Here is an 18278-nt window from a genome sequence, read left to right as displayed (position 1 = left end):
GAAAGAAGAACCCATAAAGTTGAAAGAGAGCAAGGAGGGAAATATAGGAAGTTTTAGAAGGAGGGATTGATATGGTTATATTATATTCTCAAAAAATAAAAGTCAATGAAAGAAAGTAACATTATGATTTAATGATCACCATGTGTACAATTCATCTATATAAGGGGTCAATATAATATGACTCATGTGAAATCCAAACATTTGCCTATTTTATAAGCTTTATTGTAAATAACAAACATTGTCATCTCTTTTTGTCTTATGACTGGCTTTTCTCATCCTCCCGAATGAAGTAGTGTAAGGCTCAAAAGAAAGGTAGGGAATCATGAGGCTGCATGGAGAAAAGGCTGGAAGGGGAAGAGAGAAGCTAGGCTATAGATGACCTCAACAAAGATACAATCACTTTCCATATAAAAAAAATATTGGTTCCAGAGAAATATTCAATGCCATTTTTTCTTCAAGGCCTGGGCTTCTAACTTTGGAGCACTGTTGAGTGAAGACCTTATTTGTCCACAGAGGGGCAGTGCTGCTTCAGAGCAGGTGATGGTTGTGGCTCTTCCACACACTACTCAATAAGCTAGAGATGATTATTTAAAATAACCAAATCATTATCTCCTATGTGCTTAAGTTTAACTAGAGAAGAAAACATATATCTGTGTAGCTGTTTACCTATATTATACTTGCTTATCTTGGGCCCATAGTGTGGACAAATAGGAAGTTGCAAGTGAACATTGTGAAGATACATGATATATTTCCAGATCAGGACCACACTACCTTCTCTATTGTACATTTCTAAGGTTGTCAACCACATGGGGTCCAATCTCCTGCCACACTGGTATGACCTGTGCCTAGAATTATGTTATATATCTTTTCCACTGGGAAATCTATTCGTGGTTTGAAGCCAGATCAGTCTTCTCCTCCATCAGGATCTTCTCTGGCTTATGCAGGAAGCAGTGTCCACACCCTTTCCTTCATCATTCTGTCTAGACACACAGGTATCTTCAGTAGGCTTCAGTTTTCTGTTCTTGAGTGCTGAGCCTAGAATGATCATTCAAACAATGTGTATCATGAAAGATGCCCGAGCACTCCCATACAGTAGGCTGTTAGGCACTCAGAAACTACACAGAACTTCTTCCTCATCCTGTTTAACTTTTCAGTTTTCAAGTCTCTGTTTTCAGGCATTTGGTATCTTAATATCAAATGATGAATTCAGAAGTAAGCAGTCCATTTGTTTTAAACCACCCCTTCTTCCTGGTAGCATCAGAGATTTGTCACCAGTGATTGTGAGCATCTTTGTCCAGCATCTCCCTGCTGTCCAAGCCATTTGTCTGTTTTCACTGAGCAGCCATCTGTGCCATCAGAACGACTGTGCAGGTATCATAGTGCTGTGTAGTGCTACCATTTAGATATGCACAAGAACAGACACATGTGCTTCCCTCAAGTGAAAAGATTAAAGCTTTTTGTAGGTGCATATGTATGTATATCAGAAAATACAATGTGTGTGTGTTGCTCGGCAATACTTGGGATTTGAGACTTTAGGACATCATGGAATGTGTTCCCCATAGATGATGGAGGTAGTGTGTGCTGGATAGATGTCTGGATGAAAGGAGTAAAGGAAAAAGAAAAGACACCAAAATGATAAAGAAGGAACAAAACACCTCTAGGATGCTGAAGTATAATCTGTTTGTATATAATTTTATTGTTTTTCTTCTTTCTTTCTTCCTTTCCTTCTTTCTTTTTTCCTTCTTTCTTTCTTTCTTTTTTTACTTCTTTCTTCCTTCCTTCCTTTCTTTCTTTTTCCCTTCCTTCTCTCCCTCCCCCCTTCTCTCTCTTTCTCTCCCTCACTTCTTCCTTCCTTCCCTCTTTCCATTTCTTTTTTTTTTTGTTGAAGTTATTTTGCATAAAGTTTTATTTAAGGAAAAATCCTAGGTAGTGTAAAATATTTCGCTAATCGCATGGAGAAGAGGAAAACCCACCTGTTACATAAAAGGAAAAGGTAAATGTAACAGTCTTCTGTGACTGTCTGAGCAGACATTCTTTTTTTTTTTCTTAGCTTAATTTTTTTTTGATATATATTTTTTATTTTATAATATCATTCAGTTCTACATATCAGCCATGGGTTCCCTATTCTCCCCCCTCCCACGCCTCCCCTTACCCCCAGCCCACCCTCCATTCCCACCTCCTCCAGGACAAGTCCTCCCCCGAGGACTGTGATCAACTTGGTAGACTCAGTCCAGGGAGGTCCAATCCCTTCCTCCCAGACTAAGCCAAGTGTCCCTGCATAAGTTCCAGGTTTCAGACAGCCAACTCATGGAATGAGCACAGGACTTGGTCCCACTGCCTAGATGCTTCCCAAACTGATCAAGCCAATCAACTGTCTCACCTATTCAGAGGGCCTGATCCAGCTGGGAGCCCCTCAGCCTTTGGTTCATAGTTCATGTGTTTCCATTCATTTGGCTATTTTTTTTCAATAATTGAGTAAAACTGAAATTTATTATAAGCCACAGTCGTCCTAGGGACCTCCATGCTATATATATAGCCTCTATGGTTCTATGGGTTGTGGTCTGATTGTTCATTTTATATCTAGAATCCACCAATGAGTTAGTACATACCATAACTGTCTGTCTGGGTTTGGGTTACCTCACTCAGGATGATTTTTTCTAGTTCCATCCATTTGCCTGCAAATTTCATGCTTTCATTGTTTTTCTCTGCTGAGTAGTACTCCATTGTGTATATGTACCACATTTTTTCCATCCATTCTTCCGTTGATGGGCATCTAGGTTGTTTCCAGGTTCTGGCTATTACAAATAGTGCTGCTATGAACATAGTTGAGCATGTATCTTTATGGTATGAATCAGCATTCTTTGGGTATATGCCCAAGAGTGGGATGGCTGGGTCTTGAGGTAGTTCGATTCCTAATTTTCTGAGAAACCGCCATACTGATTTCCACAGTGGTTGTACAAGTTTACATTCCCACCAACAGTGGAGGAGTGTTCCCTTTGCTCCACATCCTCTCCAACATTGGTTGTCATTGGTGTTTTTGATCTTAGCCATTCTAACAGGTGTAAGGTGGTATCTCAGAGTCGTTTTGATTTGCATTTCTCTGATGATTAAGGATGTTGAGCATTTCTTTAAATGTCTTTCAGCCATTTGTAGTTCTTGTTTTGTGAATTCTCTGTTTAGCTCTTTAGTCCATTTTTTAATTGGACTGTTCAGTGCTTTGATGTCTAGTTTCTTGAGTTCTTTATATATTGTGGAGATCAATCCTCTGTCAGATGTGGGGTTGGTGAAGATCTTTTCCCAATCTGTTGGCTGTCTTTTTGTCTTATTGACTGTGTCTTTTGCCCTGCAAAAGCTTCTCAGTTTTGAGAGGTCCCATTTATTAATGGTTGTGCTCAGGGTCTGTGCTGTCGGTGTTTTATTTAGGAAATGGTCTCCGGTGCCAATGCGTTCAAGAGTGCTTCCTATTTTCTTTTCTATTAAGTTTAGTGTAACTGGATTTATGTTTAGGTCTTTGATCCACTTGGACTTGAGTTTTGTGCATGGTGACAGATATGGATCTATTTGTAATCTTTTACATATTGACATCCAGTTATGCCAGCACCATTTGTTGAAGATACTTTCTTTGTTCCATTGTATAATTTTGGATCCTTTGTCAAAAACCAGGTGTTCATATGTGCATGGATTAATGTCAGGGTCTTCAATTCGATTCCATTGGTCCGTATGTCGGTTTTTATACCAGTACCAAGCTGTTTTTATTACTATAGCTCTATAGTAGAGTTTGAGGTCCGGGATGGTGATGCCTCCAAGGGTTGCTTTATATCGTATAGGATTCTTTTAGCTATCCTGGGTCTTTTGTTTTTCCATATAAAGTTGAGTATTTTTCTTTCCAAGTCTGTGAAGAATTGTGTTGGGATTTTGATGGGGATTGCATTGAATCTGTAGATTGCTTTTGGTAAGATTGCCATTTTTACTATGTTAATCCTACCTATCCATGAGCATGGGAGATCCTTCCATTTTCTGATATCTTCTTCAATTTCTTTCTTTAGAGATTTAAAGTTCTTATCAAAAAGGTCTTTCACTTGTTTAGTTAGTGTTATCCCAAGGTATTTTATATTATTTGTGGCTATTGTAAAGGGTGATGTTTCTCTGACTTCTTTCTCAGCCCTTTTATCATTTGTGTATAGGAGGGCTACTGATTTTTTTGAGTTGATCTTGTATCCTGCCACTTTACTGAAGGAGTTTATCAGCTGTAGAAGTTCCCTGGTAGAGTTTTTGGGGTCACTTATGTATACTATCATATCATCTGCAAATAGTGAAAGTTTGACTTCTTCCTTGCCAATTTGTATCCCTTTGATCTCCTTTTGTTGTCTTATTGCTCTAGCTAGAACTTCTAGTACTATATTGAATAAATATGGGGAGAGTGGACAGCCTTGTCTTGTTCCTGAATTTAGTGGTATCACTTTGAGTTTCTCTCCATTTAATTTGATGTTTGCTGTTGGCTTGCTATAAATTGCTTTTATTATGTTTAGAAATGTTCCTTGTATTCCTATTCTTTCTAAGACCTTTATCATGAAGGGGTGTTGGATTTTGTCAAAGGCTTTTTCAGCATCTAGGGAGATGATCATGTGGTTTTTTTCTTTCAGTTTGTTTATATGGTGTATTACATTGACTGATTTCCGTATGTTGAACCATCCTTGCATCCCTGGGATGAATCCTACTTGGTCGTGATGGATGATTGTTTTGATGTATTCTTGGATTCGGTTAGCCAATATTTTGTTGAGTATTTTTGCATCAATGTTCATGAGGGAGATTGGTCTGTAGTTCTCTTTCTTTGTTGCATCTTTGTGTGGTTTGGGTATCAGGGTAATTGTAGCCTCATAAAAAGAGTTTGGTAGTGTTCCTTCTGTTTCTATTGTGTGGAACACTTTGAAGAGGATTGGTATTAGTTCTTCTTTGAAAGTCTGGTAGAATTCTGCACTGAAACCATCTGGTCCTGGGCTTTTTTTAGTTGGGAGACTTTTGATGACTGTTTCTATTTCTTTAGGGGTTATTGGTCTATTTAAATGGTTTATCTGGTCTTGATTTAATTTTGGTATTTGGTATTTATCCAGAAAATTGTCCATTTCTTCCTGGTTTTCCATTTTTGTGGAGTACAGGTTTTTGAAGTATGATCTGATGATTCTCTGGATTTCCTCATTGTCTGTTGTTATGTCTCCCTGTTCATTTCTGATTTTGTGAATTTGGGTGCTCTCTCTTTGCCTTTTGGTTAATTTGGCTAGTGGTTTGTCTATCTTGTTGATTTTTTCAAAGAACCAACTCTTTGTTTCATTGATTTTTTTGTATTGTTCTCTTGTTTTCTATTTCGTTGATTTCAGCCCTCAATTTGATTATTTCCTGGCATCTATTTCTCCTGGGTGAGTTTGTTTCTTTTTGTTCTAGAGCTTTCAGTTGTGCTGTTAATTCATTGGTATGGGATTGCTCCATCTTCTTTATGTGTGCATTTAGAGCTATGAATTTTCCTCTTAGCACTGCTTTCATAGTGTCCCATAAGTTTGGGTATGTTGTACTTTCATTTTCATTGAATTCTAGGAACTCTTTAATTTCCGTCTTTATTTCTTCCTTGACCCATTGATGTTTCAGGTGGGCATTATTCAGTTTCCATGAGTTTGTGGGTTTTCTATAATTTTTGTTGTTATTGAGTTCTAACTTTAAGGCATGGTGGTCTGATAAGATACAGGAGGTTATTCCAATTTTTTTGTATCTGTTGAGATTTGTTTTGTGTCCAAGCATGTGGTCAATTTTTGAGAAGGTTCCATGGGGTGCTGAGAAGAAGGTATATTCTTTTGTGTTAGGATGGAATATTCTGTAGATATCTATTAGGTCCATTTGAGTCATAACATCTGTTAGGTCCTTTATTTCTTTGTTAAGTTTCAGTCTGGTAGATCTATCTTTTGGTGAGAGTGGTGTGTTAAAATCTCCCACTACTAATGTGTGGGGTTTGATGTGCGTTTTAAACTTTAGTAGTGTTTCTTTTATGAATGTGGGTGCTTTTGTATTTGGAGCATAAATGTTTAGAATCGAGACTTCATCTTGGTGGATTTTTCCCGTGATGAATTTTTAAACCAGTTTCAGGTATCTAGACTGATGTCTGTCTTGTTACATAACCAAAATGTCTTTCAATTTCTGATCTTCCTGTCTCTGCCTTCCAAGTGCTGGAATTAGATGGGTGCACCATGCCCGGTTTATACATGCTGGCAGCCAAAGCAGGGTCTTGGAGCTGCACTCCACTGACTGAACTACAGCTCCAGTTCTTTCTTGGAGACTTTGTGGAACATGGACCATTGTCTGATGTTGGGCTGTGACTGGACCTGTGATGATGTCACATATATAACACAACCTTCTCTGTGCTGTAGCTTCCTCATAGTCCTTTAACTCCTGTTTGTCCCAGCCAGCGGAGTCTTCAACAGGGACCTAAAGGGAGGGCCGGCGAATGAGAGGGACAAGAGACTCAAAGAATGAGAGCAAGACAGGACGTCTGATCAAGCTCCAAAAAATTTATTTTTCTCTCAAGGCATATATAGGTAGGCAAAGGGGGTTGCAAGCAGGAAGGGACTTAATTATGGGCTGCTTGGCCAGCAGGAAATGTTTCTCTGAGGGTTATCTCTCTACTCTTGTCTAACTGCCTAATTGCCTAACTGTAGCTCATTCACCTGATTGATACCTGAGAAGAGGTTCTGGTATTTGTGAGAAGAGGTTCTGGTGCTATGGAGACTTAAGCAAGGCCTAGATCTAAGAAAAGAGAAGAGAAACCCAAATATGGTAGCATGTGTGTCAAGGGTCGCGTAGGCTCATGGGTCCTGTCACTATCATTTACAGTGCAGAGGCTCTCTATTTTAGCAGATGATGTTTCGTTTATTCTCCACTTCCACTCGATGCCTTCTTGAAATAAACATATAAAGCCAACCTGATTTTAAAGTTTGTCTTTCATCTATGAAATGACATGTGAAGAAGATGCTAAGTGTTTATTCAAATTTCAGGCTGCAAGTTGTCAAAATGCTGCATTCTTGAAGGCGTGTGTCCTGTGCAGGCTGCAGAATGTTTTCCATCTTCTCTCACTCATCTGAGGACCAAAGTCTTTCCAGAGTAATCATTCTACTATTTTCTAATTTCTTGCCCACAAGTATATTCTTACACGCATTTAGTTAACCTGGTCATTATTTTATAAAAAATATAATGAAATTTCAATTAATTCACATTTATCATTTGTAAGATCATATAAAACATGGAATTGTGAACAATTATAATAAAATTTAATTTCTCTTGGTTGACTGGGGCATATATTCTCTATATTTCACTTGTTCATGACCTTATCTCATAATGGGATATTACAACTATTATGTGTCTTGATATATCGTATCAATATTTTCAATAAAACCCAAGTGCTCTGGCCCTGAACAGATGTCTCCATGGTCAAGCGTACTTGGTGTACTCATGCTCACCTTGCAGGTCCATGCTAGGATTTTGTCTGCCTTAAGCTTGCACAGACCTTGTGAAAACTGTCACAAAACGGTGGCTTCATATGTGCGGCTGTCCTGTTGCATCCAGAAGACACCATTTCCTTGTAGTTCTTCACCACTGCTGACTCCAGCACTCTTTCTGTTTTCCTTCCACAGTGATCCCTGAGCCTTGGGAGGAGGGGTGTGATATAGATGTCCCATGAGGGCTAACCATTGCACAGGCTCTTATTTCTGCATATTGGCTGATGTGAGGCACAGGGTTAATCATAAACTTTAGTGATTAGTTTCTCTAATGAGGGCTGATAGTTCCATTAATCTATGTGTACAACACTAACTTATTAGGAGTTGGATTCATACTATGTCCATTTAGTAGACTACTAGTAATAAGTTCTCTCTTAGGTACTGAATTTCCCACAAGGAGAGTTCTATCAGGGTCCAGAAACAGACACTAAAGGCGGCTAAAGATACTAATCTGAGGGATATTCAATGAATCTAAGCACTCTGAGCTCCTTAGTCCATTCACTTTATTCTTCTAAGTCAATCCTACCCACACAGTTTCTTTTCTGTTCTCATACTTAGCTCCTCTCAGTCCCTCCTGCTCTCAGTCCCTTCTGCTGTTCTCTCATCTCTATCTAGTTCTTTCCACCTTCATCCTCATCTTTGTTCTTCTCCACCAATTCTTCTCAGTCCTCTCAGAGAACCAGTATATATTCATATGCAGTAATTCTTTGGCAAAGCAATGAGAGGCTAGAAGTGTTCAGGGTCACAGAGAGGTGATAAGAATCCACACATAAAGCAATAATTGTCATTTTAAATTTACAACCCAAAAGGGGAGTAACTAGAGGGGAGTTCTCTGGTAGGGCCAACTAAAGGCTAAGATCAATTAGGGAATTTATGTGCTCAATAATCTAGAAATGGCTAGGTAGAATGTTAGGGGTCAATACGTTACAAGAAAGTAAACTGTCTTTGGTGCTGCTTTTCCCACTCATCCAGGCTGCAGCTGCTTTCTGCTAGGGAGGGGGGCATATGCTAGGTGGCTAAGCAACCTCTGTCAGCACATGTAGCATTTGGTTAGTAAAAGCACTTTTGATCAGAATAATTGCTGAGCAGAAAATCTAGGAATAGCACCTGGCTGAGGACAAATAAAAACTTAATTTGCATAAAAAAGAAGCTTGGCACCTATTGCCTGCCTGGCCTTGATGGCAATCTCCTTGGGTCAGTGGGAAGTAACTACCCTAGCTCAGTAACTAGCAAGTGGCTAAAACATCATCCCAGGAATGTGAGCAGTAAATCTCTTAAGTTAGGGTTTTGTATAAATAACCTGGAGTGAAGGTAAGGAGTTGGGGATTTAATTGCTAGTGGTTCTTTTCTCTATCTGTGGGTGAGATGAGCTAATGTTTATCTACACGCAGTTTTGTCCTTGGAAAAAGGTATCTACTGAAATACTTTTGTCTGGACAATGGCCCTGGCCAGATATATGTTAAAGAAAAATAAACACAGCTGGGGACAGTTATCCAGTAACCCCAAATATATAGGGAAAGTTGTGCTCAAGATTGAGATGCAATTGTGAGATTACATGTACACATAATATGGAAATGCACGGTAAATGGGGAGAATCATAGCTGTTATTGCACAAGAAGTTTACAACAAGAGACAGCCAGTTCATTCAAAAGGCAGTAATTCCCTAATGCCTTGTGTGATGATTTCCCCTAACAGATCCCTTAGTTCTGATAGGTTGACCTTCTGAACTCAGTTGTCACTCCTGTATACTCTCATGAACTTTTGCTACCAATACCTCGGATTTTTGTCTCAATGCCTAGGACATGACATGCCTAGCCAGAGATTCCTGACTTGATAATGGTGCCAGGTGGGGGTTTCATCTTATGGAGTATTATCAGAGAGGAGTTGGTTACTACCAAGATGTTTGTGCAGCTACCACACCAGTGGGCATATCTTTCCAGTCCAGTTCTTATTGTAGCTCACGGTGTTCACAGCTGGGTGAGACAGGGGATTGCTTTTCTCCCCTAGTAACATGCATAGCACATATGGAAGTGTGTAGTATGAATGAAGTTTCCAGGTCAGTACTAGCTTACATTATCCATGTTCTATGTTGAAGTATGTGATATGCTCAGCAATAGGTGCTTACCATCAAATTCTGAAGGATAACCAATAGCACTTTTAATGTCATAGCACGTTCTACAGGGGTTGTCTATGGAAGTATGCTGGCCAACAACAGTGTTCTGGTTATTTATTTGTTTGTCAAATTAATGCAAACTAGACATACCCAGGAAGAGATTACCCCAGCTGAGGAATTGTTCCCCTCAGATTGTCATGTGAGTATGTTATGGAGGCATTTTCTTCATGCTTGATGTGGGAGGGTCCAGCCCACTTTGGGTAGTGCAACCCCCTGGTCTTGATGATCCTGGGTTGTATTAGAAATCAAGTTGAGCAGGCCATGGACTGTGAACCCTTAATCAGTGTTCCTCCATTTTCTCTGCTTCAGTTCCTGCCCTGACTTCCCTCAGTGATGGATTGTAATCTGAGGATGGTAATATGTAAAAAACCCTTTCTTTCCTAAGTTGTTTTTGGTCAGAGTTTTATCACAGCAGCAGAAAATAAATAATACAGAAATTGATAGTAGGAACACAGGCGGTTGCTGTGATGAACCTGACCATGTTGCCTTTGGGGAGAATTATGGAGGTGTTTTGGAACTTTGGGCTAGAAAAAGCCATTGAGTGCTCAGCATTTAATGAGTTCTTCTGGGCGGTTGGAATGTAAGAACGTTGAATGAGGTCCAGACCATGGAGGCTTGGCTACAAAGCTTAAGAGAAGCAAAAATTCTATCAGGATCGTTTGTGTGATGATTTGGATTAAAAAATCTGTGTAAATGAAACTTGTGCTTTATTGGGACAATTGATCCTCATTAGCTGGGGCTGAAAAATCAGCTGTAATAAATAAGGGGTTAACTAAACTAAAGCAAGTCTTCTGGGAATTGTCTCCTCATATTAATCACACAGAAACTATGGTCTGGGGAGGTCAGGGCTTCATTTCAATCTGGAAACCCAACTTGACAATGTGTGAGAGTCCCCCCAGTGTGATACAGGTTTTGGCAGAGAGGAAGCTGCAGGAGAGAAGGGCATGTGGGAGGTTAAGGCTAGGTCGGCACTGTGATTTGCTGTTGGGATCAACCAGAAAGGAAAGATGCTGTGGGATGTTCTGTATGTCCTGTGGGAGCCCTTCTTGGGTTCTTTGTGGCGTTACCCAGCAGGTCCGTATAGAGGATGATTAGGACCATGGGCCTGAGTGCAGGTGTCTGAGATGGTCTGCACTTGGCTGTGCTGGGGGATGGTCTGTATGTCAAGTTGTTCTGATTGATCAATAAATAAAACCTGATCGGCTGTGGCTAGGCAGGATGTATAGGCGGGACTAACAGAGAGGAGATATAAAAGAACAGGAAGGCAAGAGGCAGAGCAGCCGCCGCCATGACCAGCAGCATGTGAAGATGCCAGTAAGCCACCAGCCACGTGGCAAGGTGTAGATTTATGGAAATGGACTAATTTAAGCTATAAGCACAGTTAGCAAGAAGCCTGCCACGGCCATACAGTTTGTAAGCAATATAAGTCTCTGTGTTTACTTGGTTGGGTCTGAGCGGCTGTGGAACTGGCGGGTGACAAAGATTTGTCCTGACTATGGGCAAGGCAGGAAAACTCTAGCAACAGAAAGACTATGGTTAAGTAATGCTGTTTCTATGTGCCAGGTTGACCATGGGTCAGGGTGAAGGTTAATTTCTGTTAGCATGACACTAACTGGAGATACTTAGGAAGAAGGAACTTCAGTCAAAAATTTTATTTGTCATACTGTTTTGCAGGCGTGTCTGTGCACATTTTCTTCATTAACAGTTGGCATTGAGGGCCCAGCCTCACTGTGGTCTTTGTCACCCCCTAGGCAGGAGGTCCTGGGTTGTATAAAAAAACAAGATGATCAAGCAAGGGGATATAAGCCAGTCAGCAGCTTTCATGTATGTTTCTTGCCACTTTTCCAGCTTGAATTCCTGAGGGCTTACTTCATTGATGGACTATGATCAGAAATGTAAACCAAATAAATTATTGCCTCCCTAAGTTTAATCTGGTCTTTATGTTTATTTATCTTAGCAATAGAAAGCAAACCAGTTCAAACACCAAAAGAGGTAACCCATTCCTGGTACTGGCATTTTTATTTCTTATCTTGTGGTGTCTAGTAGATTTATTCTTGCCTTATAATAGGGTAACTCCCTTTGTGTGTGTGTGTGTGTATGTATAAGCTTCTAGAATGGGGGAAATTTAAATTGATCCTTCTTTAATCGTATAATTGTCATAATTAGCAGCACACATTAATTGTACAAATTAGTGGGTTTGTTGTAAAATTCTAATATATGCATTTGTGGTGATTTCCTCATATTCATCTCTTCTTCACCCTCTGTTTTCCTCCCCATCCCCTTACTCATTTGTCTATCTTCTATTTTCAGATCATCTTTACTTTCATTTCATTTCCATCTTCCTTCATTTTTTTAATGTTTTCACATATGAGGACACATATGTGTTGTGTCTCTACATGTCTGCTTTACTTTACTTAACGTCATGCCCTTCAATACCATTGATTTTCTTACGGGTGGTGCTTGTTCATTTTTCTTTGTGGATGAATATTACTCCAGTGTTACAGGTACAATATTTTCTTCATTTGTCAGTTGACAGGTGGTAGGTAGCTAGGCTGCATCTGCATCCTGGCAGTCCTGAACAGTGCTGTAATAAACATACATATGCAGGTCTCTCTCTTACATGATGACATCAGTTCCCCTGGAAAAATGCCCATATGTGGTATTAGCTGGATCACCGATTATTATTCCTTCCTTCCTTCCTTCCTTCCTTCCTTCCTTCCTTCCTTCCTTCCTTCCTTCCTTCCTTTCTTCCTCACTCCCTCCCTCCCACCCCGGTCTTTCTTTCTTTCATTTTCTTTTATCTTTCTTTCTTTGCTTCAGAAAACCCATACTGTATTCTTGGTGGCTATATCAACACACAATTTTACCAACAGTGTATAATGGTAGAATTACAATAAGGGGATTTCTGATTCTCTATATTCAGTGATAATACATTTGAGCAAAATGGGGAAGTGCTTCCTATATCAGAAATACCCTGAGAGGAAGTGTTTGTGAGGGGCGGAGCCTGTTGAAAGAACCTAGGTTCCTGTGAAGTTGTAGTCTGTGTTCTGTGGGGAGATAAAGGGCCCACGGAGCTCTCCCCAAGCTTCAGTCTAGGAGGAATGGACAAGATCCTGAAAGCATCATTTTTAGTCCTGGTCCTTCACCTAGCCTGTGAGTCATGGTGGAGAAACCCTGGGATGTGTGACTATGTGGAGGTGTGAGACAACTAGGGCACCAGACAAAATCATAAATGTTGAAATAATAAACAGGGAGTATTTACCTGGAAACCCAATGGCATTTGTTATTTCTCTACACAGGGGTGAGTGGCCAGCAGCAGGACAGACGTGACCAGCAGCAGGTGAGACAAAGTCCCCAATCTCTGACAGTCTGGGAAGGAGGGACTTCAGTTCTGAACTGCACTTATGAGAACAGTGCATTTGACTACTTCCCATGGTACCTGCAGTTCCCTGGTGAAGGCCCTACACTTCTGATAGCCATACGATCAGTGTCGAATAAAAAGGAAGATGGAAGATTCACAGTCTTTTTCAGTAAAAGCACAAAAGAGCTTTCCTTGCACATCACAGATTCTCAGCCTGGAGACTCAGCCACCTACTTCTGTGCAGCAAGTGCACAGTGCTCTCCAGGCACCTGCAGCCCATACCCAAACCTGCAGCTGAGGCTCCAGCAAAAGCCCTCTATGGGGCTGAGCCTGGCAGAGGTGCAGAGGGTTTTCATTTGCAGGAGCAGGTGGCAGGTGACACAGTGAATGTAAGGATCAGACTCATTCAGGCCACAGACTGAACAAGGGGAAGTCATGGCTTGTTTTTCTCCAGTCCCCCTTTGCTCCTTAGGCACCACTGGATCTATTTTAGATCTATTTAGTTTTGGATCTATTTCCTTAACTCACTTAGGCACATTGTTTTCCTTAGGGTTGTACAGATATTTCTCTATGTGGTTGGTTTGCCCCAAATGTAAATACAACATACCCACCCCCATACACTCTTGTCAACAGTGTTGTTGATGTGTGGTTATTACAGTCCAATGTCGGTACACTTTATGTTTGGTTTCTATGATAGAAATCACATAGAGTTGTCTTTCACTTTAATTTCCTCTGATTACAAGGGAAGTGGTGACTAACGTAGACGAATTTCTAAGCAGTCTTATTAAATTAAAAAAAACACGGAGTCAAATACAGGGGTGAAAGCCTTAGAGATCAGGAAAATAGTGAGAGCCACCAGCCAAATTTAACTCACCATGCCACAGCTTCCAAAAAGAGCTACTTCCTGTCTACCCAGGCCTTTATTGCCTTGCTGTTCTGACCTCTCATTGGCTCTTAGCCCAGCTACCTCACTTCCTCATCACTGCCTGTCTGTACAGACCTCCAGTTCTCTATAGTTGGTACTGGGATTAAAGGTGTGTGTCACCACACTTGGCTCTGTTCCCCAGGGTGACCTTGAACGCACAGAGACCCTGCTGCCAAGTGATCAGATGAAGGCTGTGTGCTACCACTGCCTGACTTCTGTGTTAATGGCTGGCTGTTTCCTCTGATCTCCAGGCAAACTTTATTAACATATAAATAAAGTATCACCACATTTCAACACAAATGAAGTTGTGACTTATGTGACCACCGACCACTTTGAATTCCTCTTGTTTTGCTTCATATATCTCCATCTACCTTCAAGAAATTCAAGCGTGTAAACTAGGGCACACTCCAGAGAATGCAGGTGAGTTTACAATAGACAAATGACATCAGTGGGGTAAGAAGAATTTAATTCACTCATATTATGACAATACATAACTTTCACTAAAGAAATGATTTCATGTGTTTGTTTCATAGAAGAAAAAATTTTTTTAATTATTTATTTACTTTAGCTCATAGAAGCAGCTGCAGCACACATAATAAGAAAAGGACTTCTCATTGCCTAATACTTTGCAGGATTTACTCACTTAATGCTACATAAACAACAATAAGATTTCCACTGGAAAAAATTAATTACTTTATAAATATAAATGTTTCCTATTGATTACCCAGGGTTCAGGAATTTCCCTATGTGCAGTGTGGGATATCTGAGGGAAAAAACTCTGCATACACTATGCTTTTATGTCTGCTAACTTTATTCCTCGAGGACAAAATTCTATCAATGCAGCTACAGCTCTGTCAGGCATTCAGGGCAGGAGTAACTCTACATGCATCAAGCTCCTTATCTGTCTACTTTATTTTTTTGGGATGAAATCCTGTTTATATAGCTTCAATTCTATCCAGTTCCCTCTCATAGTCCTGCTAATAACTAAGCTCTTATGCTTCCAGCCTCATTTTCATCTGTTTTTTGTTTTGTTTTTTTTTTTTTTTTTTTTTCTCCAACTCTGCTACTCTCTGCTCCTGGCTCAAGAGTTATGCCTTACCATCAACATTAAATTTGTGTTCTTTTCTTCTCCCTGGTCATGCCATTCTGTATGCTCTACAGAAAATGCCTGTCCTTTCTTTCCCTGATCATAAAGTTCTCTGCCTCCTCAGCAATGTTGCTATAACTTCCACCTTGATATGTAAAAACCTCTTTGTTCTCATCAATTGCTCTAGAGAGCTACTCAAGGCTAAAGGATGGTCTGAACTTCATTAGCACAAGAAACAAATCTATGGGTCTCTAGCCAGCTTGTCTCCTAGGTTCAGCCTGAGAGTTAGTACCTAGAAGTTCAGCAGGTCTGGAGAACTGAACTGTTAGCCAAATGGTCTGGAAATATTTGGGCATGCAAGAATTTCATAGCAGAAGACAGCTGAAATATTAAAGGCTGGATAACACCAAATATTCATAATAAATGGCTTGCCTTTTGACAGACCCTTCGCTGGTCAAAGTATAGCTTTAATACACAGCTGAATCTCTCTAATATATTCTTGTGGCTTGCCACAGTTTCCATGCCACATAGTTGCTAGTTGTCTTAGCCCTAACGACCTAGGAAGTGAAGACAGGAAGAATGTTTGAGCCTAAGACTGGGAGTCTAGCCTGAGCAACATAGTCAAACTCTCTCTTAGAAAACCAAAACCAATAAAAACAATGTGGAAGATATTTTATTTAAACATGTAAATCCTGCAAGCTCTCCTTCTCATCCACAGTGAGTAGTTTTCAGTATGTAAAAGGAAAGTTAAGAAGGAAAACAAAGTCAATCGGCTCTTAGAAGCAGGAGATATTGAAAGGATATTCAGGCATTGACATAGGTTTTTGAAACCTCAATGCCCACACCCCAAGTAACATGTTTTCTCCAACAAAGTTACACTTTCTAATCCTTCTAATCTTGGGGAGTTCACTAGTATTGTGAGATATATCTGTAAGGATTCTGTATATGCGCAGCTTGGGGTCTTGTCTGGTGCCTTATTACATGATCACCGTGTGATGCTGGTGTTGGTTACTGCATGTAAAGGTCACAGTCATGACAGAACCCAGTGGTACCTTTTAGAGCTTTATTGAGAGAGAGAGAGAGAGAGAGAGAGAGAGAGAGAGAGAGAGAGAGAGAGAGAGAGAGAGAGAGCCAGGCCTGGCAGAGAGGAAACACAGATAGAGGGGCACAGAAAGAAAGAGACTGAGAGAGAGAGAGCATGGGTGTGCACATCCGGCTTTTAGGCTAGGACATATTTGCCTGGTGATGATGTAATAAGGTGCCAGACAAGACCCCAAGCTGTGCATATACAGAATCCTTACAGATATATCTCACAATACTAGTGAACTCCCCAAGATTAGAAGGATTAGAAAGTGTAACTTTGTTGGAGAAAATATGTTACTTGGGGTGTGGGCATTGAGGTTTCAAAAACCTATGTCAAACCATTAGTCTCTCTCTCTCTCTGTCTCTTTGTCTCTCTGTCTCTCTCTCTGTCTCTGTCTCTCTCTCTCTCCTCTGCCTTCACATAAGGTTATATGTCTCAGCTACTGCCCCAGTACTTGCTTGCATGCCACCATGTTCCCTAACATGATGAGAATATGTTGACTTTTGCTGACCTATGCAGATATATCTGGACCTGAAAGAATGGGGCTGACTACAGTCTAAAGCTGTACACAAACTTACTTCAGGTTCAGTGTACTTTTATTTATGAATATAACAAAGACAGCAATGATCCAAAAAAGGCTTTTTTGAATAAAACAAAACAAAACCTGATCAGAAAAACATGTAAATAAATGCCAGTAAACACATACTAAATATTCACACAGAAGCCCTTTCACAGAACTTTTGCAGGACAGGCCAACTTTAATACAAATGCCTGGCATGAACTATAGATCATATCTGGGAAAGCACAAAAGTAATGCAGAAGGCCATATCCAGATTCTGGGAACACTGACCAGGTTGTGTTCTATAGCTATGTTCTAATATCCAACAAGAATGAACATGTCTTATAAATTGAATGTAAATGTTTAGCATAGGAGGCACAAAATCATGCCCAAGACTAATCCAGGGAGCACAGTGCACTTAAGGTAAAAGGCTCTTTGTCTTGTTTCCTGGAGCCTTTGTTATAGTTCCCCAAGACATTGTTCACCATGCACCATCGTTTGACCATTATAGTGGTTTGAAAAACAAAGTCTCCCAAAGAGAGTGGTACTATCAGGAGGTGTGCATTTGTTGGAGTAGGTGTGGTCTTGTTGGAGGAAGTGTGTCACTGTGTGAGTAGCTTTGAGGTCTCTGTTGCTCAAGATATTCCCAGTATCATGGACCATTTTCCTGTTGCCTTCTGATCAAGATGCAACCAGCACCATGTTTGCCTACACACTGCCCTGCTCTCCTCCATGATAATAAAGGACTGAACCTTTGAAATTGCAAGTGAGCTACCCCAATTTAGAGGTTTCCTTATAAGAGTTGCTGTGGTCATGGTGTCTCTTCACAGCAACAGAAACCTTAACTAAGACAATGATGTTCCAACAATAATGAACTAAACGTCTAAAACTGTAAGCAAGCCCCCAATTAAATGCTTTCTTCTGTAAAATTTAACTTTGTCATGATGTATCTTCACAGCAATAGACCAGTGACAAAGTTCCAACCCCACCAGTATACTTAATCCTCATTTTCCTGAATGAATGATCTCATTAGTATGATTCCTAAAATATTAGGCTTTGTTTTTTAAAGATTTTATTCTTATTTACATTTGTGTGTGTGCACACCTGCTGTGGGATGTTCTGTATGGCAAATGTGTTGCTCTGATTGGTGAATAAATAAAACACTGATTGGCCAGTAGTCAGGCAGGAGGAAGTATAGGCGGGACAAGGAGGAGAGGAATTCTGGGAAGTGGAAGGCTGAGGGAGAGACACTGCCAGCTGCCGCCATGACAAGAAGCATGTGAAGATGCCGGTAAGACACGATCCACGTGGCAAGGTATAGATTTATGAAAATAGATTAATTTAAGCTATAAAAATAGTTAGCAAGAAGCCTGCTACAGCCATACAGTTTGTAAGCAATATAAGTCTCTGTGTTTACTTGGTTGGGTCTGAGCGTCTATGGGACTGGCGGGTGATAGAGATTTGTCCTGACTGTGGGCAAGGCAGGAAAACTAGCTACACACATCCATGTGTGTCTATACAAGCTTGTGTGTACACATGGTTGCATACACC

At 40.3% G+C, this 18278-nt stretch overlaps 1 gene segment (V, D, J or C); it reads left to right on the top strand.

The window, feature by feature from the left end:
• Positions 1 to 12772: 12772 nt before the first annotated feature.
• LOC114684595 lies at positions 12773 to 13459 on the top strand. The segment is given in 2 exon segments: positions 12773 to 12864; positions 13011 to 13459. Coding segments are annotated over 2 exon segments (501 nt in total).
• Positions 13460 to 18278: the final 4819 nt, after the last annotated feature.

This window comes from Peromyscus leucopus, chromosome 9 (genome assembly GCF_004664715.2).
Source record: "Peromyscus leucopus breed LL Stock chromosome 9, UCI_PerLeu_2.1, whole genome shotgun sequence".
In the NCBI taxonomy this organism is placed as follows: Eukaryota; Metazoa; Chordata; class Mammalia; order Rodentia; family Cricetidae; genus Peromyscus; species Peromyscus leucopus.
This window is presented reverse-complemented; position numbering and strand designations above follow the sequence as displayed.